This window comes from Delphinus delphis, chromosome 4, assembly GCF_949987515.2.
Source record: "Delphinus delphis chromosome 4, mDelDel1.2, whole genome shotgun sequence".
Classification (NCBI taxonomy): domain Eukaryota; kingdom Metazoa; phylum Chordata; class Mammalia; order Artiodactyla; family Delphinidae; genus Delphinus; species Delphinus delphis.
In genome coordinates, this window is record NC_082686.1 from 41,435,117 (window position 1) to 41,459,588 (window position 24,472).

Consider the following 24,472-nt stretch of genomic DNA (forward strand, 5'->3'; position numbering starts at 1 on the left):
TCATGGAGATATGCTCCTCTCACTGCCCTCTGCACCAGCAACATGGATTGTCACCTCTCCATCTTCCTCCTTCTCAGCTGCTCTGTTCTCAATTGCTTCGGGGAACTGATTCTCCAACCTTCCAATGAAGGTAAGCCAGGTACAGCGACGCGCACAGCCCTGCCCGGCGGGGCTAAAGCTCTTCCAAGCACGTTCGCACCGAAGCCTTCTCAGGTCGTCGAGGTCCCTCCGAATAAAGCAGTTTGCTCTCAGAGTAAACGAAAGAGGTGCTTTTATTTTCGGCTGTCTTCTAAAACACTCTAAGAGATAATTTTGGATTGCCTAAACCTAAAATGTGTTTTAAATCTGATACCAATTCAAGCAATTATCTTGTTTGCCAATTTTAAGCAGAAAGAAAGAAAAATCCTCCAGTTTTACAACCCGGTATGTTAATTGCCAAATAGTCATGGCAGTATTTTATTTCCTAATTATGACCATGTAGTACTCTGAGAAGTTTAAAAGAATATTCCACCCTTCTCTCTAGATTCTTTAGTATGTTTAAAGGTAATGACAGGTTGTTCCAACTTAGGATCATGGCATTTATGAATGGGCTAAAGCGAAATCAGAGTTTGTTGAAGCGGAGATGTGTGTGTGTGTGTGTGTGTGTGTGTGTGTGTGTGTGTGTGTATTTATGTTGCAACTGCTGTATTGAAGTGATGTGTATCCCGCCAGGCGGTGGTTTGCTCTGTGGTACAGGTTCTAATTAGCAGCATATGCCACGTTAACATAAGTAATATTTGCAGGAATTACAATAAGCTGAGATTGGATTTTCTTTGTTTAAGGGCTTATATACGAATAGGAGAATGTATTTAATGAATAGTGAAAACTCCTGGGTAGGTGTAGTAAATAACTGAACAACAAATTAAGAAAGAATGTTCATATGCAGCAAATGGTATTTCCTTAGTGCTGGGTTATTTATTTTCCTCCTAATGGCCATTCATCCCTTTTCAATGGATTAAAGTGCAAACCTAATATTAAGGACACCAATGTTTCCTATAAGATTTTATGCTTAATAGAGACATTGCCTTTTTCCTGTATACCTTTTATGATCTATTCCTAATGATTTGTGAATATAATCGCTAACTCTTAAGAAAAACTTTTCTGAATAATTGATTGCTTTCAAGCAACACTTACAACTTGGATTTCCTCTTAATCATTTTGAACTTATAACAATAATATTTAGCAATTTAGCAATACTGAGAAGTTGATGTGCAAATGCTACATTATATGTTATGTCACTAACTAAAAAATATATTGGCAAGCCAGTACCGTTGTATATTGTATATATTATTTTTTAAAAACACAAGTAAAAACTCAAAAATATTTAGAAACTTTTTAATTAAATATAAAAACTGCCTCTCATATTTGGTGACCTACTTTCACTGCCAATAGAGCAGTTTAATTTCATTCTTTCCTTAGTGACTGCTTTTATCAACTTGGCAGATTTCATTAAATTTTTTATCTTTTTTTAATTGGGAAATTTAAAATTCTAAAATAAAAGGATCAAGAAATTATCTTACCTTCAAGTGAGTTTTTTTTACAAATCAAATTAACATGTTTATTTGAAAGTAATGGTCAATCATTTTTTATGAATGAAAGGCAAGCCTAGTTATCTGTATAATGAGTAACATACAAGTATGTTAAAATTAGTGTTTATTCTTTTTGTTTCTTTGAAAATATTAAAGTATTGATAATAGCTAGAAAACAGTAATATTATTCCCATATTGCTATGATAAATTGTATTTCTCCAGATGGAATATTTATAAACTATTTAGATAATGGATTTTAGTGAATTAATAATGCACAGGGATATAGCGAGTCATTAATGAGAGTCATTATTTTTGTGCAAAACGTAACCTTTCAGTAAATTGCAAGAGGAAAAAAGGCCTTTTAAACTTATTGACACTTATATAAAATTAATGAATATTAATTTAATGAAATAAGAATTATCAAATGCAAATTGCTTTTAAGCCACACCTTATGTATATTTGGGTATATAATGCATATTATTATACAGGCAGGTACACATTGACAATATGTATATAAAAAGGTGAATATATTCAGAAAGCTGACATAATTACATTTAATTTGCTTGGGCAAAAGTTTATCTATCCATTGTTTGTGGGATTATTCTTTCCAGATCACGTCCTATGGTAGTCTCCTTTCTCTTCTGAGGTCATGAAGGGAAGATTTGAAACAAAATGTAAAATGAATGATTTAACTTGGGTAATATTTGAGTAAGATTTCAAATATTAATGCAATAGCTTGGGACATAGTAGTAGAGTTGAACAACATGAAAAGTGAAAAAATCCAAGTATGTGCCAAGATTTCTATGCAATTCTTCTAACAATGTTATTTGAATAAGAAGCAATGCTTATGAAAATTCATATATTGGGTAGAAGGAATAATGATAAAATGAATCTCATTAATAAAGGTTTCTAATATAAGTTTTGAGAACTGAAATACAGAATACTAGGTTGTATTTAAAATATGTTAAAAATTATATTTCAACACTATAGCAAATTTACTAGAAATTTACTAAAATTTATTTTGCAATCTATTATGAAGATAGTCATGATAGAAATAAAAGAGAACAAAAACCTAACCACTGAGTTAATTGCTAGGAAATGTGCCATTGTGTGACTTATTTTTTAAATTTGAGAATTGATAATCAAATATCAATTTTGAAATGCCATGGGTCCATGATAAGAGAAAAATACTTAGAAAAAAAGTTTAGTATGAACTTTCCTTTTATTAATCCAGTTACAGATAACTTTCTAATATGCCTTCAAGAAAATGATTCCAGATGATACTTTCTATGACTGGCCTCTTTGATGACAATTATTTATAATTTTGATGGTTATTTAAATCAAGAATTGGCCTATATACTTATATAGAAACTTTGCAAAAGCTGCAGGGAACTTTATTAAAATCTTACCAGGTCTGTTTACATGACACATCAAGAAAAGACTTCCATGGGAAATCAACTACTTTTCATGACAAAATAGGATTGTTACATTATGTATTATTAGAAAAGTTTATATATTTGCTCCCTGTTGCCATCCCAGATGGATGATGATAATGTTAAATAAAAATAACTTTACAAAGCGGTTAAAACGTGATATAAAGTAAAGAATCAACTATTGTTTGTATAATCTCTCTTAGCAGTGGATAAAGTAATCTCTTTAGACACTTTTCTACATTTGAAGCTTTCTGAGGCAGAATGCACTTCTTACTCATCAGTACATAATATACTAAATAATTTTTCTATCCAAAAGTGTTTGTAATTTAGATTAACATTTACCTATAGAGTTCTTTACACTGGAAATCAGTTTTCAAAATTAAAGTGAATAAAATTCAATCTTCATATATATACTACTTTTTTTGGGAGATTTTTATAGGAGTGGTAGGCACACTATATGAAATGTATTTCACCGAACGTAAGTCACTTAAGTACAAAAGGATACTATGTGATCGTTTAAAGCTCAAAAGTAAAACTTAGAGATGAACACTGTATGCTTCCCTTTGAATATTAGGCAAATGATGGAACATTAAACATTAAAATAATAGATTTTTCCCTTTTTAAAAATCAGTATGACTTGGCCTCATTTTCATGTATAAACACTTCCTCAAATAATAACACATTGTGGTTGAAATATTAAGAGAACTAAGCTGTCATATCACCTTTATAGTTATTTTTTAAAGAGAGTTTACATTTGCTTTTAATAGCATTTTATCATTCTAGACTAAATAATTGAATGCATTATACATTTTTGTAATTTAATAGCTTTCCTAATGGCTCGCCCCTACTTCCCCCCAACAGTTATAACTTTGCTATTTGCCTGGAGGTAGGAGAAACCTTAATTTCACTATTTTATAACCCACAACAGTTAACACTTGACCTAGGTCATTAACAGGATTATCAGCAAATTTGTTTAAGCTTTTACTGACAACCTGAATTGCTACGATAATATTTTGATTGTGCCGGAAAGAAACTTCTTGCAACCTCTCAAAATCTATCATGAAATTAATTCATTCTGAATCTATATCTTCCTAAAGACTAATATTGATAATAATAATTCAAGTGGGGAAATGTCCACTTTGATACCCCATTCTCCTCACTCTTATGTTTTATATATCATGCCATTCTTGTCCTTGTTATAAATGAGCAATTAAAAACTCTTAAATAGTAAATATTCTTGCAATAACAATAGACTTATAAGTACAAACCAGCTTCATCATAATTGAACAGATTCAATTTTATACTTTCTTATTATTGGTGCTGTAGTTAATATGATTTTTCTACCCATTTTAAGATATAAAGTCAATTGAATATGTTTATAACTCAAAAGCAACTGGAACCATAAAAGGGAAACTACATATAACAAAACAACATTACCCCGTGTAAGATTATGGTGCATTTTATATAAAGTTGTCTTTCCCATGAAACACTAGTAATTGGGAGCTACAATGAAAAGTACATAAAATGAATACAAACATTTTAAACAAAACGTTGTGTACAATCATAACTTAAAGGTATTTTGTTAACATTGTGTAGTAGATTTATGGAGTTTCATGTGAAGATTTTTATTACTTGAATATAATTATGGTTTACTCTTTGCTTTTATAAACAATTTAGTAGTTTCACCTTGACTCATAAGAAACTTATTATCTTTAAAGAAAAGACATAAGATTTTTTATCGTGTCTATATATTATCCACATTTTAATATTCAAATTTTGGTGTGTTCTTTAAGAGTCCTTCACTTTTAATAGTTTCTCAAAATAACTTTCTTTATGAAGATCCCTAAATGTCAAAATTGTTTCTGAAACTCTGGATTTTTTCTGAAATAAAATATATGCAATTTTTAAATATCAAATAATCAGTTACATATGCAAAGGATTTTTAGAGGCAAAACATATTTCCACAGTATATTTGATTTACTAACTTCAACACAAATGGAAACAGCAAGAACTCTTCTTGAGAGTTACATTCTCCAAGTCATAAAATCTTCAAGAAAATATTAATAAAACTTTCCACAAATCATCAAAACTCGATAAGTTCTTACAGACATTTACTTACTAGGAAATCTGTGATGTGGGTTACCTTTGATTTTAGTCATTTTCCAATGATTTTGTTTGGCATAAATACTAGATGGAAAGAGAAATATGTATTTCTTGGAAGAACACTGTTTTGCAAATCATTTTCTGTCAAGATCCTCAACTTTATTTTTTACACACTTGTCTTTAAAACTTTTAATAAATCTTGTTCTTTTAATTCCTGTTTGATAAAAGATTTAGAAAAATAGATGCAGGTGCCCCCTTTTTGATTCTGTTTTCAGAGATCTGGATTTTATCACCAGGGAGGGTCAGAGCAGGGCTTTTACCAAGTGCACAAGTAGCTTTCCACAGATTTTTCAAATAAAGGGGTGACTGGTGGTGTAAAACGTTCATTATATTATTCATCCAGGTATACTGAAAACCAGGCTTTGAAATTTATTTCTAAGAAATTTGAAAACCTTAATTCTTCTGTAATGACTTTAGAAATAAAAACATTCTTGGACGTTTATAAAATGCAAAGGATTCCAAGACACAAATCAATCTAGGCAGACACCCCTCCTGGAAATCAGTGTGTGGGCACATGTGCACCCCTTGATTTCACTCTCTGTGTCTATTACCAGCTCCCTAAAATCAGGTAGTTCTTGGAACCTGGCAGAAGTTTTCCTCTTGGAAAAGTCTGAAAGTCAGCAAGTTTTAGTTTGCCTCCTACCAGCTTTCTGTGAAATTAAAAAAAAAAAAAAAAGTAGTGGATTACAAAGAGGAAAAACGTCTTTGCAAGAGAATAGAAAATAAAAAGTCGATTAGAAAGATGGAGAGGTAGAGAAATGCAAAGGTTCTAAAACCAATGATAATATTTGTCTTTTGCTTAAAAGAAAAATATTTACCACGTCAAACATCTGGCTAATCAATTTTTAGTAGATCTCTAAAAACCTGCGCACACACACACACACACACACAAAAGGGTGTGTGTTTGGGGCGGGGTGCGGATTTGAGGGGCGTTGCGTGCTTTTGTTTCTCCTCTCAAGTTTACACACTTTTGATTTTTCCCCTGAAGAAAATATTTTGTCTAGGAAAGTTTTGAGAGTGTAAGCCAAACCCCTTTGGAAGCCTGGGCGTATGCATGTGGAGGATGGATGGAATCAAAACCAGTTCAGCAGTAAAGCCTCCAACTTGGAGTGATGTTATTAAACTGCAAGCCCTGAGTGGGGAACCCCCTCCCTCTCTTCATTTTAAACCATGTCCTGCTGTTCCAGTCAAAGCAGAGGGTGAAAATCCACATAATCCAAACCAACATGGTGAAGTCAGAATAATAGGCGAGGAATGAGGGGGAAAACAAGTGGCAGCACTGTACAAATAAACTGTTGTGAATAACCTTAGCCATGAACTGGGGTGGCCACAGGAGGTATGATGGCGCTTCTCTTCTTTCGCATCACACCTCCCACATTTGATAATGCAATACTGATTAAATTCCAAAAGTGTGCCCTGAGAAATTTTAGCACGAAACAGAGCTTTACGGGGAATTCCAGGGATATGGCAACTGAGGGATGAGCAGGCGCCCTCGCGGCCACCACACCCACCACCAGGGCATCTTAACCTCAAACTCGCCGCCGCCGCCGGGACCAGGCTCATAGGTGCGGCGGGAAAACGGAGTCTACCAACAATTCACTACTTTTCACTCCTCATCGGATTCAAGATGGGATCAGAAAAGCCCATCTCCGGGTCCACGTCCTCCAGCTCAGTTCAGCCCTCGGGGTTCGGTGGTTCTTTGTGCGCGAGCGTCTCCGCGCCCGGCGGCCAAAGCGCGCTGCCCGGGCGCTGCGAGCTAGAGCGGCCTCCCGCAGGCGGCGGGCGGCGAGCACGCGCGGAGCCCCCGAGGCGGCCGGCTTCTTGCCGGCGGCCGGCGCCGGGCGCTGGTAGCCCGGGCGGAGGCTGGAGCCACGGGAGCGCGAGGGCGCCAAGTTTGGCGGAAACTAGCGCCGGGCGTAGGCGGGGCGGGCGAGAGGCAAACGTGCGCCCTCTGCCTGCGACTACGGAGCTGCCGGCGCTCGGAGAGGTGGCGTCCTCCCCAGCACCTGGACTCTCCTTACCTGGGGAGAGCGCGAGCGGCTCGGACGCGCCAGGCAAGTCCCGACATTCACAACAGACTCTGACCCGAGGTCTCTCTCGCCCCCACCCTCAACTCCCCACCTCCCCCTATAGCTGGCAGTCTTTGCAGCTTGGCGTCCATAGTTGGCGCGGTCTGCCCTCCTAAGTTCCGGCCCCGCGAGGTGACAGGTGCAGGAGAGGGACAGGGTTCTCCAGGGTTCACAGAACTCCCTGTAGAGTTGGGAAAGCGCCTCGAACCCGGCCCGCTCGGTTGGGACGAGCCTGAGACGTCCATTGTCCTGCTTGCTGCTGTGTTTCCCGACCCCTTTGCTGTTTCTTGAATTTTCAAAAGATATCTCTCTAGACGAAAATGAAGAACTTTTTTTTTTTTCAGTTTTCGTTAAGACCATCTACTGATGCCACCTGTTAGGTCCCTCGGGAGAGCTAAGGGGCGTGTTCTACAAACCCACTCCCCACCCCGTGCACAATCGAAAGTTGTCTGTTTTCCCCACAGCCCCATATTTGATTGGCACCATTTTTTTTAATGAAAACAGGATTTTCCCTCTTCTGATTTTGGGAGTAAACCTGGAATGGGCCAGGAAGGGTTTCTGCGAGCGGCATTACCGAGGTAGGTTAGTAGTTGGTTGATGTTGATGTTTGTGTGGTCATCAAAACTTTAATGTTTTTCATAAAAGAATTGTTGAATCCAGGGCATTCCAAGACTAAATATGGCTTCAGTGTCATGCCCAGTAATCAGATAACAATTACACAGAGTTCCACTGGCTGGAAAGATTTTTCCCTTACATTGTCATTGAGTACGTACTGTACCTCATTTAATCTTAAAGCTGCCCTAAAGTAGGTATTATGATATCTCCCATTTTACAACTGAGGAAACTAAGTAAACTCATCGTAATAAAGTAGTAACTGAGCCTGGCCCTCTCTTGTCTGTCTTCTGATTTTAACCTCATATGTTTTCTCCTGTACACAAATGCCTGTAAATTAAGGAGGTCTCCTATTCAGGAAAAGCTCTAGCTTCTCAACCTCAATCCTACTGACTATACTAATGTGTCTTGTTGACTCGCAAGAAAAATCTTAGAAGTACTCAGAGTATTTGTGTGAAAAATCAGACTTCAAAGTACTTTCAAAAAAGTACTTCAAAGAGTACTTTGAATCTGCAGTGTTTACCCTCATAAGGTATGATTATCTGCATAGGTTGGGGACTCACTAAGAATTAAAGAAAATTTGATGTGAACAGAGGAATAAAAGATGTGATCTGTGATGTGTTTTCTTCATACATTCTTACCTCTGTCTTCCTTTCCTGACCCTCAGACACTCCTTTCCTCACCCCGGAAAGATTATTGTCAAGAATTCCATACACAGAGATTGTGAGGCAATTATCAATATAACCTGGATGTGATTTTTTTTAGATTTATATAATAAAAATGAAGTGTGAATTAACTATTGGAATTGTCATAAAGGTCAGTAATGGGTGGAAGTAGAACTTGGCCTAAAAAGTAGACTTTAATTTCTATGGAAACTTTCCCCTATTTAAAAGATAATTTATATATTACTTAAGATGAGAAAATAAATTATAAAGATTTATATCCTCTTTCATAAAAACACTTGTACTCTATTTAAGTGGAGGCATTGAGAAAAGGTAGCTAAAACAGGGTTTTGAAAGGTAGCAAATTAAGTTGGGGGCAATTATATTTTTCATGTGGGTGTTTCAGCACATATGTTTTGCATTAATTACTGCAATAAATTCTGTTAACCTGGCAAAGAGCAAAAATAGCATATTGATGACATCAGGCTTTCAAATCAGAAAGCTGCTTTCAGTACCTTGCTTTCTTCTCTGAAACATGAGAAAAAAAGTTTTCAAACGTGTTATCATTTAGGTTCCCTATGAGTTTTCTAACCACTCAAGCTATTGCTATTGGCACATTTTCCATGAGCAAAAGCAAAGGCTTAGCAACAAACTTTTGTTTTCTCACTTCTGATGGATTAGAATCAACAACTGTTTTCCCTACTATTTAATGTTCTAGTTCATATATGATTTTGCAGAGCTCTCTCAAATCAAGAAAATGTAATGTGACTTCAAAGTCTCCAAACTGAGTTGCCTCTTGTTTTAAGACAAAAATTCTTGACAGATTACCCAGTGGGGACTGGAGCAAGGGGAGAAGCCTGGGTTAATTTTATTGCTGATAAGTCTATTTAATCAATATGAAAATAGTTTCATCTTGAATTTTCTGTATATTCACTAAGGGGAGGTTAATTTATCGTCTTTAAAATAATAAAGGTAGATCAATAAATTCTGCAGGTCCAGTAAAAAAATAACACCCATCCCCCCCGCTCCCTCCCTTGATAAAAAATGAGACTTTAAAATTTATTTTTTGCCAGTGATAAAGTTAGTTAGTTTCTAATCAATATGAAATTTAGGCATTCCCTATCTATCTCAGGAAGAGTACGGGAAACAGAGAACAGCTTGTTAGTAGTTAACATATGCTTTATTTCTTGATTTTCAAAAGTAATTTAGCAATAAATAAAATTCTATAGATTTTAGAAAGGTACTTTTTTATTGCATATGATAGCAATCTTCACACTGAGAAGTTAGGCTGGGAAGCTGATTTCCAATCGCTTCCTTGTAGATTGTCTAAATAATCCTCTGGTTAAGCAGAACAACACTCTGAGGAAAAGTCTATGTGCAACACTGTGTGTGAGTGTGTGTATGTATGTGTGTGTGTGTGCATGTGTGTGACCAACAGTATTGTCCCCTTATGTAACTGAACCATTCCCTTTAAATTTTCCTTTCCAAAGGTGATCCTTTGGAAACTCAAGTTTTACTACCCTAGCCCTAGTGAAAACATTAGAACTCTATATTTAATTTCAAAGGCATAAATCTTAAAAAACATTAAAATGAATTAAGAAAACTGTTAAGAAAAAAATTAACTCATCTTTCATACTGCAATAATTTGGTTTATTTACCAAACAGTGCACACCTGAGAATTAGTTACTAGATTTTGGAAAAGAAGGTTATCAGCATGTTGAAAGGCCTTGAAAATAACAGCTTAGTTGGGACTACAAAATGAATACTTACATAAAAAACTTTTAATATAGACGTGAAAGTCATAAAAAGTGCAATATGAATCTTTACAGAAGATTAGCTGCCTAAAACTGAGTCCCTGGAATATAAGGAAGATTTTTTTTTAAAGATAAAGTTAATAATAACAACAATAAATTAGTAAAAACAGAGAGAAGACTAAATGATTTGCCTAAATTTGTGTAATAGGGATAATTATAACCCAGATTTTTTTTACTGCATATATCTAGAAAACTTTATAAATAATTTGAATGAATGCATAATAAATACATATACAAGTAAAAAGCACTTTTGAAAGAACCAAACATTCAGAAATAGCTATTTTAATAAGCACATATCTAAGCTCAATGTAAATTCTGTGTGAACATATACATGCACACACATGTGTGTATTGGAAATGCACATGATTGAATATCAAAAAAGACCATCCCAGAACAGAAGCTTCTATAGGTGCTATTCATATTATGACTACACTACCAAGAAAAAACATTGAGATTTGTCTGAATTCTGCATTCTCTTGCAGTGATAAATGAAGTTTCCTGACGACCACAGCACTAATTGTTTGATACTTTCCATTGACACTATGCTCCTAATATGAAAAGTAAAGGGCTAGAGTTTTGAATTAAACTGATAGGCATGTGGCGCTTCACTGGATCCTTTGTGAGCCTTTATAAAGACCCATATTTATACATTGAAGAGTTTGTTTATATGTGTGTGTGTGTATGTCTGTAGACAACAGTCATGGTGTATGACATAAAGTCTAGATGTAGATATCCTCTAGAATATGATGAAGTCCAAGCTATATCCTGATTTTAATTTTCTAGAAATTTAAACCAATTTATTCTGCATTGGGCTTCTTTTAAAATTAAAAAAAAGTTTTGTGATATAAAAATGTCCAAAGAATGTTTTTTTTTATTTTATTTCTTTTTAATATCTTTATTGGAGTATAATTGCTTTACAATGGTGTGTTAGTTTCTGCTTTATAACAAAGTGAATCAGTTATACATATGTTCCCATATCTCTTCCCTCTTGCGTCTCCCTCACTCCCACCCTCCCTATCCCACCCCTCTAGGTGGTCACAAAACACCGAGCTGATCTCCCTGTGCTATGCGGCTGCTTCCCACTAGCTATCTATTTTACATTTGGTAGTGTATATATGTCCATGCCACTCTCTCACTTTGTCACAGCTTACCCTTCCCCCTCCTCATATCCTCAAATCCATTCTCTAGTAGGTCTGTGTCTTTATTCCCATCTTGCCCCTAGGTTCTTCATGACCTTTTTTTTTTTCTTAGATTCCATATATATGCATTAGCATATGGTATTTGTTTTTCTCTTTCTGACTTACTTCACTCTGTATGACAGACTCTAGGTCTATCCACCTCACTACAAATAACTCAATTTCGTTTCTTTTTATGGCTGAGTAATATTCCACTGTATATATGTGCCATATCTTCTTTATCCATTCATCTCTTGATGGACACTTAGGTTGTTTCCATCTCCTGGCTATTGTAAATAGAGCTGCAATGAACATTGTGGAACATGTCTTGTTTTGAATTATGGTTTTCTCAGGGTATATGCCCAGTAGTGGGATTGCTGGGTTGTATGGTAGTTCTATTTTTAGTTTTTTAAGGAACCTCCATACTGTTCTCCATAGTGGCTGTATCAATTTATATTCCCACCAACAGTGCAAGAGTGTTCCCTTTTCTCCACACCCTCTCCAGCATTTATTGTTTGTAGATTTTTTGATGATGGCCATTCTGACCGGTGTGAGATGATATCTCATTGTAGTTTTGATTTGCATTTCTCTAATGATTAATGATGTTGAGCATTCTTTCATGTGTTTGTTGGCAATCTGTATATCTTCCAAAGAATGTTTTTAAATTGAAATTTAATTTAATCACTACACTTTTTGTTCCCTATGTTAAAATTTGAATCCTTATATCCAAGGGACTTCCAAGCACATTTTTATTTTGAAAATAACTACTATATTAGAATTGTTTTGTAGGCCATCTTCTACGTTCTATTCCATTTTCATAGCCATTGTTCAAACCCTGACTAAACAGATAGCTTACATTTAGTAGTCAAAGGTTAATAATCAAGCGATATAATAAAAAGTATATACCAAGACAGCCTGAATTTATGGTGTGAAGGCAAAATATATGTGCTAATGCTTGAGTGCCTATTTGCCCTAATGATTATTTATATAATTTCAAATTGAAGGATATATTTTCATTTTTCACTTTTTAATCTGTCAAAAAAGTCCTTTCAAAGTAGAAATAAACAATTTTTTCTGTTCTAGAACACTTTAAAAAGCTAAAATGTGTTGAAAAAGTACAATGTTTACATAATCATTAATGTTCTGCTTTTAGTACGTTACATTTTGGGAAACACATTTCACTTGTCTAAATGATTCATAATATAGGTTGACGATGCACAGAAGCAAAGAGACCTGCTATTCTAGGGACCATTATCAAAGCTGAGGTTGTTAATGTAGTAAAACCTCATTGACAGTAGAACATCCCCACTCATTTATTTGAAAGAATTATTTTGTTATAAGAACACATTCCCAAGGGATATTTTAATAGCTGTTTTCTCCATAAGAGTATTAATATCAGAGTGACCTTCAGATTTCTCAGATTAAAAAGCAAAAAATAGAAAATTTTAACACTTTAGAAACAACACAGAGTTAACATTTACTGAAGTATCCAAGTTTCAAGTGGAATTTTGGTCTGTGTTTCTGTTATTTCCTTGAGCTGCTGTAGTCATGAGAACACAAGACATCTTACTGTAAGACTATGTTTTGATTCCAATGACTTCTTCCTGCTGTTGGCAAAGATTGAAATGCGGCAGCTAATTACAGTTTCTTCTTTAATTAGGACCTGCCTGTATAGAAGTTAATATAAAATTATTGCCCAGGAAGAAAAGCTAATACGAAAAAGTTGATAGTATACCACCTTGTCCAGAAATCTGCTTATATCCCATAAATAAGCCATTGATACCATGCAACAAGAGGGTTTTCACAGAAATGTCTAGCACTACACACTTTTAAAAGTTTTTACATAATTATTTTACTTGGTTATTTGATTGAGAAATTATCATAAATTTATACTTCTATGACACAAAATGCCTGTAAAATTTAACATAGATTACAAGAAGTTTTATCTATCCACAATTAGTAGATTTTAGTTGACTTCATTTATAGTTTAAAACATTTTTATAAGTTTTAGTCTGTGAAATACAATACTAATGATCTATTACAAAGATGTTTTAATTATATTTAGTTAGAAATAAACATAAACAGGAAGTCTATAGGAACTGTTAACTAAGAATATATAATCCTAGTAGATAAAAGTTATGTTGAAATAGATAAGTACATTAATAAAACTGACTTCTCTAAATTTCTTCTCTGTGGCATACCTGGGTGTGTACAGTAAAAATGAAAAGCTGAGCTTTGGTGGACTCCTGTCAGCAAATACATCTTGATTTCTTGATTCCATGTTATGGTTGACCAGAGTACCATACAGTGAATTACAACACTGAGATCAAAATGTATTACTTCCTGTATTCTATTTGAGACATTTAAGTATAACTCAGGAGCAGATTAAAGGACTCTTCTGCTATCTGTAACCTAGAGCAAAGCTACTCTTTTCATCATAACAGAAAGTGATGAAAATGATAAAGATAAATAGTGTACAAGAAATGTGTCTGGGACAATTACAGTGATGGCACAAACAGGAAAGGAAATGTCATTATTTTTTAGTAAAAACAAGACAAAATCAAAGGATGGGTTTGTTTTCTGCTGTAGTGGTTTCATAGTTATTTGCACTTGGTTATAAAAGCACCTTGTAACTGAAGGTTTTACAAGAAAACATGTCTATTATTACAAGTCTGAAATTCTTTAGCCATTAAACCCTACTTGTCACCTTGACATTTCTAAATGTTTTCTTAAATGCAACTATAGCATTACCACAAAGCATAGATATGTTATTAAATAATTGAAATGATCTTCCACTTCAGTAAGAAATTGTGGCATTTAATTTTAAAAATTATTTTCGTACTATCTGTATATTTGCAGCACTTAATCTAAAAGATGTGAATATTTGTTTAACTCTTAGTCTTTCTAAGTGGACAGATAGCCACTATGAATCAGAATTTTGAAATGCTCTTGAAAAATCTTGGTGTATTAATGATTCTTTAAATGTAAAACTCCAGAAATTTATACCTAAAGTTTTTAATCTGTCCTTACTAAATGAGAACACTTGTTGCAAAATCTTATTTTAATGACTGAGTCCTTTAAAAATTTTTAATGAATTCTTATTAGTAAGAAGGGAAGGTGGTATATAAATTCTTGGCACAGATAATTCTTTATGATGTTGTCAATGCCAGTGAGCAAAGGAGTAGACATTTGATTGTCTCTTCATTATTGTAGAGGGTAAGAAGGGAAGAGAGAACAAGACTCCTGAGCATCTTAAATCCGTAATTCAGCCAAGTGGGAAAAGTGACATAAAGATCAGTGGCAGGAATGACAGCAAGGGTTCCTTCTTTCCAGAAGCACTTACAACCAATATGAGCCAGTTTACCCTATACTTTGTTCTTATTCCTTTACTTCATTCTACGCCTTCTAATTCTCATCAGACACCACACATCATTTTGACCAGCAAATCTCGTGTTAGTGCCCACCTGAAAGCCAATTCAAGGAGACTGAGTGAAGATTCCTTTACTGTTTTCATGAATGTAAACCCCTTCACCTATTTATACATTTTTTTATATTTAAAAGCAGTGAGACTAGACCGAGTAAAGCATGTGAAAGACATCCAGAACCATATCCATCCAGACTCCCCACAATGATTTCTTTTGCCAAAAACTCCTATTTATATCTCAAGTGGAGTTCTAACACTTCAAAATGTGTCCAATTTAAATCACTTTTAGAAGTTAATATATGCTACATAGCTCTTTGAATAGAAAATATTCTGAAATTAATGAAATGACATATTTTCTGTTACAAACCAAAAATATTTTGAAATCAACCATTAGAATATGAAATCTGGTAAGAGACCATTTATATCTTTGGCAAATAACTTAGCATGAGGCAGTCATTAAAGAATTAGTCTATTGATATATTCCCACCTACCCTTAAGAATAATTTCCTAATATTTTTGTTAAAATTCATAATTGTAAACTCAAAAATTTTAGCAATTAAAATAAATATTCCATGTTACAAAGTGTCATTAAAACTCAGACTACAATATGTTTGTACATCACAATTCTATCTGCCCTGGCATTTGAATAATGGCACTACTTGAAAGGCTATGATCAGGTCTACAGCGTTTTTGGGAGAGGAAAAGCATTAGTAACTAATGTTCTTGCCCATATCAGTGTGGGGTTTAAGATATTGCATTGCAAGGTTAGATTTAGTCAATGTATCCAGAGACATCACTCACAGCAGGTTGACTTTCAAATTCCATTAACTTTTCTCTTCTCCTTATCTCAATTATGCTGCACTCAAGATTGCTATACAACAGATCACAGGAGCCTTGAGGTTTATATCCTGGCAAGTTCCAGTCTAGTAACCATTGACTTTAAGTGGCTAGAATTCTTAGACTGTGTTGTTCTTATTTGGCTATAAACAAAAGCACTTTATAAACCACAAATAGGTGCTTTTAAAAAGTGTCTTGATGTCACTTTTCTTCTCTATTAGGCCATATATTGATGGTTGATTTCCAATACCATTCAGAAGAATTGTATTGGAACTGTTGTTAGATAATATTTTAAGTTTACAAGAACATTGAATCTGTATAGCATGTAATAACCTCAGGTGGCTTTAACTAAATTTATATTATTTGATCATCACAGCAACATTGTGAGATAACCAGTGCAGACCTAATTATGTTTGATAGATAAGAGGGTCAGAATCATGAGTAATGCTGCTAATTGTGTGTTCCCTCATTCATGCTAAATGGAGTGCACTAAAAATTCAATTTCTGAGTAAATGAAATAAATTAAATTAATCTCTTATACCAATTTTAATTGACAGTGCAATACAATTCTTTTTGGTTTAGCCTTTCTCCTTTGAGTTGAAACCAAATGCTGATGTGATAAAGCCAGTCCTTTTCCCCTCATCATTATCATCAGAGAAAACTTAAGGGTATAGTTCTTTAGTTAACAACCTACGTTCCAATGAGTAATTTACTAAGTGGAGAAAATATTTATATCTTCCTTGCCTCAAACACTTTTTTCCTCTGGTTATTAATACTGAAATTAAATCAACCATTCATCTTAGCAGGTGGAATAACATATATTCATCATTTAGTACATATTCAATTATTACATACACACAAAAACATTGAATCATTTAAACCCCTGAAGGTATTACAAATGTGATCCAATGATTTATGAATACTGGCCCTGTAAATTCTACGATGCAAATCCTGTGTAAAACTCAGAGAAATCAACTGCTGAATGTGATAGAACCAACAACTGAGCTAGGTATGTCTATCAGAATAAATGTTGGTAACATACTTTAAAGGTGAGGATGTATTCTCATATTTTCAAAAATTCTTTAACATTATGTAATCTGAAATGTTATCCATGACATTAATTGGTAGAAGTTTTTTTAAAAATCATTTTCTAGAGATAATTTCAATATAATTAAGCATACTGTTAATTTCCAAACTGATATCCTGGGAAATAATTCCATTATGGAAATTACACTATGTAATCCATGCAGCAACTATCTTCTTTTATCTAAATATAATTACTTCTCACTGGGATTAATTTATTGTGAGGGGAAAAAAGTTTAATCATTAAGGAATTCCAGTGTAATAGGTTAAGATTATGTGTTTTTTTTCCTCTGAGAACTTTATCTTTTTATCTTAATGATTAGGAATTTTTCTTATACTCATCTAGTATATTTATCATCTAACCAGCTAACCAAATATCTTCTTTTAAAAAGCAGTGCTTGAAAATTTAGAATTCTAACATCAATCAAAATAATTCTTTTTCTTAACATTTATATGATTAATGTTTCCTTTGTAAGAAAATAATTGGGATGATTAAAGAAAGGGTGGTGCTTTTCATGCATCAGGAAGCCCTTTATTGACAACACATGGTCATGTTGTGCTTTGCATGTATTAACATTATGTTTTGATTTGTGAATATATGGAACCCTTCAAAATGACTGTCTGTTATTATACTTATTGATTCACCTGCTCTGGTTCATGTTAATAGTACCTGCATATTTTATGTAAACTTCTTCTACATCTTCCATTAATCAATCATGGGGTTGTTTTCTAACTTAGAAGAAGGATGTGGAAAAACTATAGTTTCCATTATTTAACAGATTGACAATCAACATGAGCCCTTTGTTATTAATTAAACTTAAAGTATCTTTTTATATTTTACTTTCCAGTCCATTTCAAATTAATACTCTCTGGGTTGAAAATAAATCATTTGTCTTTCTCTTTTAATAATATATTCAAAATGCAACTACATTCTTATTATATTTTATTATTCATCAGACTTTTTAATAACTAGCACAAAATTCTGAGTGAAATCATTAAAGTCTTTGGGTAACAATACCCTTTTTAAAGAAGTAAAGCTTTACAAAGCGCTACGCTATTATAATACATATTTTTGCTTTGGCTTCTCCTCAAATTGATAGCTAAGCATTTTGTTCATTACATAAGTACACAATTTATACAGTATTTATTATAGTATGTTTGGTTTTGGCAAACAGGGACAATATGAAGATGTCATATCAAAATATGTACAAAAAGAAATACGATTCATTATGGAAGCATACTTAACTAATTTATAGTGAAATCATGTCAATTTATTAAATTTAATGGTCTTTGCAGTTATTTTGATTTCATGTTAGCATTAATGTTTCCTATTTTGTATTTTTATAGTGTCCTCTCTAAACCTGTAATTATTCTGTCAATATATTAAATATACAATATATATATATAAACAAACATAAACAGTTTAAAAAGTCACAGAAACTTTTGATCCCTTAACTTTCCATGTGGTTGCTTTTCTTTGTAATTCCCTTCTTCTACTCATCATACACATATAATGAGAATGAACAGAGTCGTGTTTTTTGAACACGTTGATATTATTATATCAGCAACAGACAACATTAACTTGACAGAAGTAAATAGAATTCATTCCTTTCAACTGTTTTTGTGTTATCTGTGTTTTCTTTTAGTCGATCTACTGGATTCAAAAACAATTCAGGGGGAGCTGGGCTGGATCTCCTACCCATCACATGGGGTGAGTTTGGTGAACTATTAAAAGGAACATGATTCTTCTGTCCATTGCCTCTCTTAGAGAGCAGGAGGAATTATTGGGAACAGGAATTCCTGTACTTCTGATGACAAGTTGTGCTTATCAGTATATTCAGTACATGGACTAACACAGCTTAGTATTTGTATCCAATGGAACTATTGAGAGTTTTGAAGTATTTTTTCCCCTTCTGAATTTATCAATTGCTTGAATGAACTAACTAAACAGTTTAATTATTACTACCATCATGCAGATGATCTAAGCGTGATCACCTAACATTTTTTTTGTGATGTGGTCAAAATAGGTGAGTTGAGGAGAGACTCTAAATTTTAAGTAATGTAGAAAGTGTGTATTTGGAGATGGTTGCCTCCAGAGTTGTAGCCTTAAAATCAACTGTGGTGACAGTTCCACATAGGGTAGGTATTTGTGAACAGTATAAGCCTGTGTTGCCTTAATTTCTTTGCTTAAAGTGTCTTCAGCTTGTCTAGCTCAGTTTAAAACCGGACATTTTATTTAGGAAAATATGACTGCCTTTAAATTCTAAGCACTGTATATACCTTTAATCTTTTGTCAAGCCAGACACAGATTACTGAGGTGTATAGCATTTTGGGACCCGAATATTTATGATGAGCCTTTGTGTGAGAAAATTTTCCTTCTCTTTTTTCAGAAAAAGAGGGTCGTACATTTGGAAATTTTTTGTTCCTACAAAATTGTACAAAAAATGCCTAAACATATCTGTTTTGTTTCCAAGGATAGGCTGTGGAAAATGCAAAGTGCTATTTAGGAATATTTGTGATAGGAGTAAATGTGTATATTCCTTTTTTTTCTAGGCCAGCCTCTTTTCAAAGAGGTTATAATTACATCGACTTAGTATTGGTGTTCAGTCTTTAGATTTTTGTGCCTAAACATACTAATTTTTACTACCAGCTTCTTCTTCCCCGACGGATGTTTTGCATCAGGGATACTTCATCTATCTGTCATCTTTGTATCTGCTTCTCTTCCTGGTGCACCTTGACACTGACATGATGCCAAAACCTATCACATTATCAGGCCTTGTTTAGTTGCTTAGAAGGGAAGAGTATGAAGTAAGCCAAGGTTTGGTTTTCCCATAGGTTTAAAAGGAATCAAATGGTTAGGGTAAAAGCACATCCTGGGTAGTCATAACGAATGAGTTGAAACTCAGGATTGAGCTGGAAAACTCATTTAAAACTCATCATCCAAAACTCAAACGTAACTTTGATTTTGATTTTAGAAATTTGAGTCTTTCATTACTCCATTAGATAACATATCATAGAAACTTGCTGCCTAAGGAGATATGAAAAGCAAAAACCATACTGATACTTATATATATATATATATATATATATATATATATATATAGTAAACAATAAGTTAATTTGTATATCAAAGCAGCAGTCTACCTCTTATTTTCCTTTAAAGAAGGTATAAAGAAAACACATTTCTCCATGTTGAGAATTTGGGGAAATGAATTCATTTACCTTGTTAATCTCATAGATTTTATCATGAACAAAGTTCACTTTTACTTCCAGAGAAATGTTGGGTGGGGAGGGATGTTCTAGAACCTTGCCACACACAGTGTACACATGCACCAACCAGCAGAGTCCAAACCTGGGAGATTCTTAGAAATGCAGGCTGTCAGGCCCCACTCCAGATGAATCAGAATCTGCATCTTAACATGGTCCCAGGTGATTCCTAAGCACATTAAATTTAAGAAACACTCCTCAGGGTAACTGGCCTCTTGACTTTTCTCATCTCTTGCCCAGTTTCCTACCTCCTTTCTCCTAGGAATCGCTTATGGTTTTCTCATGAACAGTTTTCAGTCTCTCCGTTAGCCTCAGAAAGCTGACCTCAGGCGCTCCGGCCTCCTCTTCATTGCTTTCCTGGTTGGTCTTCTTGCAGCTGTTACTTCACTATTTCAGATGCATTAAATGGCCTGAAACAGCTAGTCAGGTTCTCCAAGCTTATCATTAAAACCAGCAGGGAGGAAAAAAAAAAAAAATCTCCTCAACAGATCATGATATTTATAATACCTTAAGCTCCAAATGATTAAAATAAAAGAAAAACCAAGTATGTGAATTATTGTCTTGGGGTGATTTGTAGTACATTTTTCCTTTAAATCTTCCCCCTGTATTATGTTAACCATAATGTCCATGAGGAAATAAGTAGCACTAATTTAGAAAATGTGACATTAATATTCATTTCGTTTTGAGAAACTGATGATATTCTTGAGTGAAAGCTCAATTCTTGAGTCAATTTAAGTTTGGGATTTAACATCTTTGCTTGTATGATTGTTTGTGCCTTTAGATTCAATTAATCATTTTTATTGCCTGATCATTGTCATTTTCAATTTGACAAGGATAGAGGAATTTTGTGTTTGTTTTGGTTTTAAAGGGAATAGATAGTTAAATCAGTAGTGATATCTATGATGCAAGCTTTTCCATAAAAAAATGAAATGATAGCTGGAAACAACTTTGAACTAGTCATTGTTTTAATTAATTAACCCCAATAAGTAAAAGTGCATCTGTTTGCAGGTTAACTAAAATATAAACCTTGGAGGAAAAAATTATAACAATGTCAGACCATACTGAATTATCGAAATATCCCACTCTCTTCTTCTTTTCTTTCTTTCTTTCTTTCTTTTTTTTTGGTGAGAACATTTAAGTCCTACTTTCTTAGCAAATTTCAGTTTTATGATATAGTGTTATCAGCTATAGTCACCATGTTATACATTAGATCCTCAGGCCTTATTTGTATAGCTGAAAGTTTGTACCCCTTTACCAACCTCTCCCTATATACCCCACCCTCACCACTTTTCTACTCTGTTTCTATGGATTTTTTTTTTTTTTTCAAGATTCCACATATGAGTGATACCATGCAATATTTGTTTTTCTCTGTCTGGCTTATTTCACTTAGTGTAATGCACTCAAGCTCCATCCATGTTGTCACAAACGACATGGAAAATCCTGCACTTTTGATTTAGGGCAGTGGTTCTCCATGTGATGAGGGGTAGATAAGGCAGGAGGCAATTCTGATTTTGCCCCATGGAGATATTTGTATGGAGATATGCTGGTTGTCACAACTGGGAAGGCAGGGCACTACTGGCATCTGGTGTGGAAGACCAGGCATCCTGCTAGTCTTTGTACAAAAAACAGGGCAGCAAAGAATGATCTGGTCCAAAATGACAGCATCCAGGTTGAGAAACCCTTGCTTAGGGTTTGGATAATGAAGCTCTCCAGCAGGAGCTATGGTCACTCCACGAGGAGCTGGGATTGCCAGCAACTTCTCTAAGTCCCAACGATACTCCCATTAGAAGCTCTAAATTCCAAATCTTTTGAAATATAAATTTTAAGAAATAAGCCAATAATTCATTCCAAATTTGAAATGAATCTTTCATGGAATGATTATATCACATGAGCCATATAAAATTAATGTATTTTGTGGAAAATTGTCAAGAGTGACCCATTCCTTCATGTATATGTTTTTCTATTTCTATTTACCCTCTTCCCCAGAGATATATTCATTCATAAAACCTTACAATTAACCTATGCAATTTTCTTGGGAGGATTACTTCTATCTCTATTTTCAAATGGTGCTTCAAATCTTAGAGGAAACCTGGCAGAAAAGTATGGTACTATACTATTAGGCATGGGACAAATTCCCCAAATAAGTATCTGTGAAGAAGTTTAATGAAACTTTGGTTTTCTCTAAATGAATTTCATGAAAATAATACTCAAACTTGTAAACTGAAATTATCAAGGGGGTCATGAACAGCAGTTCACTTTTCAGTAGAAGAGTTTTATTTGACATGGATATTTTCTGGTAGTAAGTTTGTTCACTTTAATAAATTAGACAAGCAATTAACCTTCTCTGGCCTTGTAAATTATGAATTATAATTTTTGAATTCTGGGCTTAATTATCTTCAGAAATTTTAGTAAATAGTTCAATAGTTTGAATATTCTTTGATTTAGGGGACAATCAACATATATCAAAGCCCATATATGTTGCTGGATTACAATGTAGAAAGAGTCCTTGGTTTACACATGACTAGTACTTAAATTGATTGATTGACTGACAGTGTCTTAGTCTATGTATCACCCCAGAGGAGGGATTAAAGGGAGGGAGGCTACACAGTTTTCACTTAGGATAGTATTGAGATGATGGTCAAGCAGTACAAAGGCATCTAGAACCTGGACTCAAAGAAACTCAAGTAAGGAGAAGAGAATGAAGAGAGGGTTGGGGGGGGGGGGTATAGTGAAAGAATAGTCTGAAATGAGAAGTCTCAAAATCAACAGTTGTAGATTTTTTAAAAATTTTATACCACCCCCCTCTTTTCAATTCTTTTAGATTTTTTTCCCTAAAAGTTTCCTTAGCTATTTATTGGTGTCTTAACAGTGATAATGTACTTAAATAAAAAACACTCTCCTGGCAAATAGATGACCCATTGGTTGCTCATCGAGTATCTGTACCCTGGCTTTTCCTTGCTGATAGAACACTGAAATTATTCAGGTTTTCACCCTCCCATGTGTTCCTGGAAAATGACCCCTCTTGCCACTTTGCAGGGTGAATATTGATTTATCTGAGAGCAAATCATGATAATTACAGTCATTTTGCCAGTGATTGGTTTAGGCAAGAGTAAGTGAAGCCAATAAGACTGGAACAGAATTCCAATGACTTATGGGAAAGGTTTCCTTCCAATAAAAAGAGATGGGAAGAGGCCAGGTGCTTTGTGCCTCTGAGTTTGCCCTGTGATAGTCCAATGTCCAGTCTGGAGCACCTGCACTCCCTTAATGGCCAGAAAGGTGGAACCCAGAGAGCATTAGAGAGATCAGCCTGGAACCCTGACATCTTAGAACCACTGAGTTACATGGAAAAATACGTGTTCCCTGTTAAATCCATTCTTTTTGTATTTCTCATACTTTCCAGTTAAAGGCCTCCTGATAGAATCCAATGTTTTCTCTCCTGATCAAATACCTTAATTTCTAAATTGAGGCTATGGAAATGCATAATTCTGTCCTACAATGTTATTTGTATTTTCCCAAGTTATCTTTTTTGTGCTTTAGTATGAAGTCAAAGAAAACAGGCAGAATAGTAAAATAGAATAAGCACATCGTGTAGAATTGGCACATCTGCATTTGAATTCTGGCTCTGTCATTTATTGCAGTATGATCTAATACAGGCCTATTACCTTCATTAATACTTACCCTCACTTTTAAACGAGGGATAACAGTAATTTCTATGTCACAGCGCTTTATAGTGAATGACACTTGAACAAATGAGATGTTGCTATATATCTATCTATGAATAAGTATATATATACTAATGTATGTAAAAGAGATATACAAATATCATTTCTTAATCTTAGATAAATTTTACGGTTTTCCCATTCTAATACAAAACCTTTTGGTAAATTCATTCATATGTCTGCTTAAATCTCAGTCAAAACTTGATGTCTAGGAGTTGAATTTTGGGGAAAGAAAATTGATAGTATTGCCTGAGGTGCCAGCAAACACCTCTTCTCAATTAAGAGCCCAAAATATTGCCTTTGACAACACATGATTGTTATTTCATTGAATCTGCACAGATAAAAGTTCGCATATAATCTTGAACTACATTTTGAATTGAAAGAATCAAAATAAGGTAAATTGGGTGTCTAATTTATTTTAAATTTTTAATAATTTTTAGAATTTTTTAGAATTTCCTCAGAATACTAATATTTTTCTTCAGGGAGACCTTCTATTTCTCATATGCTACCCTTCTGGCACCCCCCAGACTAGGACAGAACACCTATTAAGCTCATCTGCCTTGTTCTTTGTTGTACCTCTACAGCTTGTAATTATACATTACTGCAGTGATTTCATTGATATTTATTTAAGCCTGGAAACTGAAAG

General features: G+C 34.3%; 1 protein-coding gene across 1 annotated transcript in view; it reads left to right on the forward strand.

Annotated features, from left to right (window-relative positions):
* Positions 1–24,472, forward strand: part of EPHA3 (EPH receptor A3) — a 362,146-nt gene continuing 337,674 nt past the window's right edge. The window contains exons 1-2 of the mRNA XM_060010492.1: positions 1–130; positions 18,487–18,551. Coding sequence (XP_059866475.1) covers positions 43–130; positions 18,487–18,551 — 153 coding nt within the window. The 5' untranslated portion in view covers positions 1–42. The remainder of the gene's footprint in view (positions 131–18,486; positions 18,552–24,472) is intronic.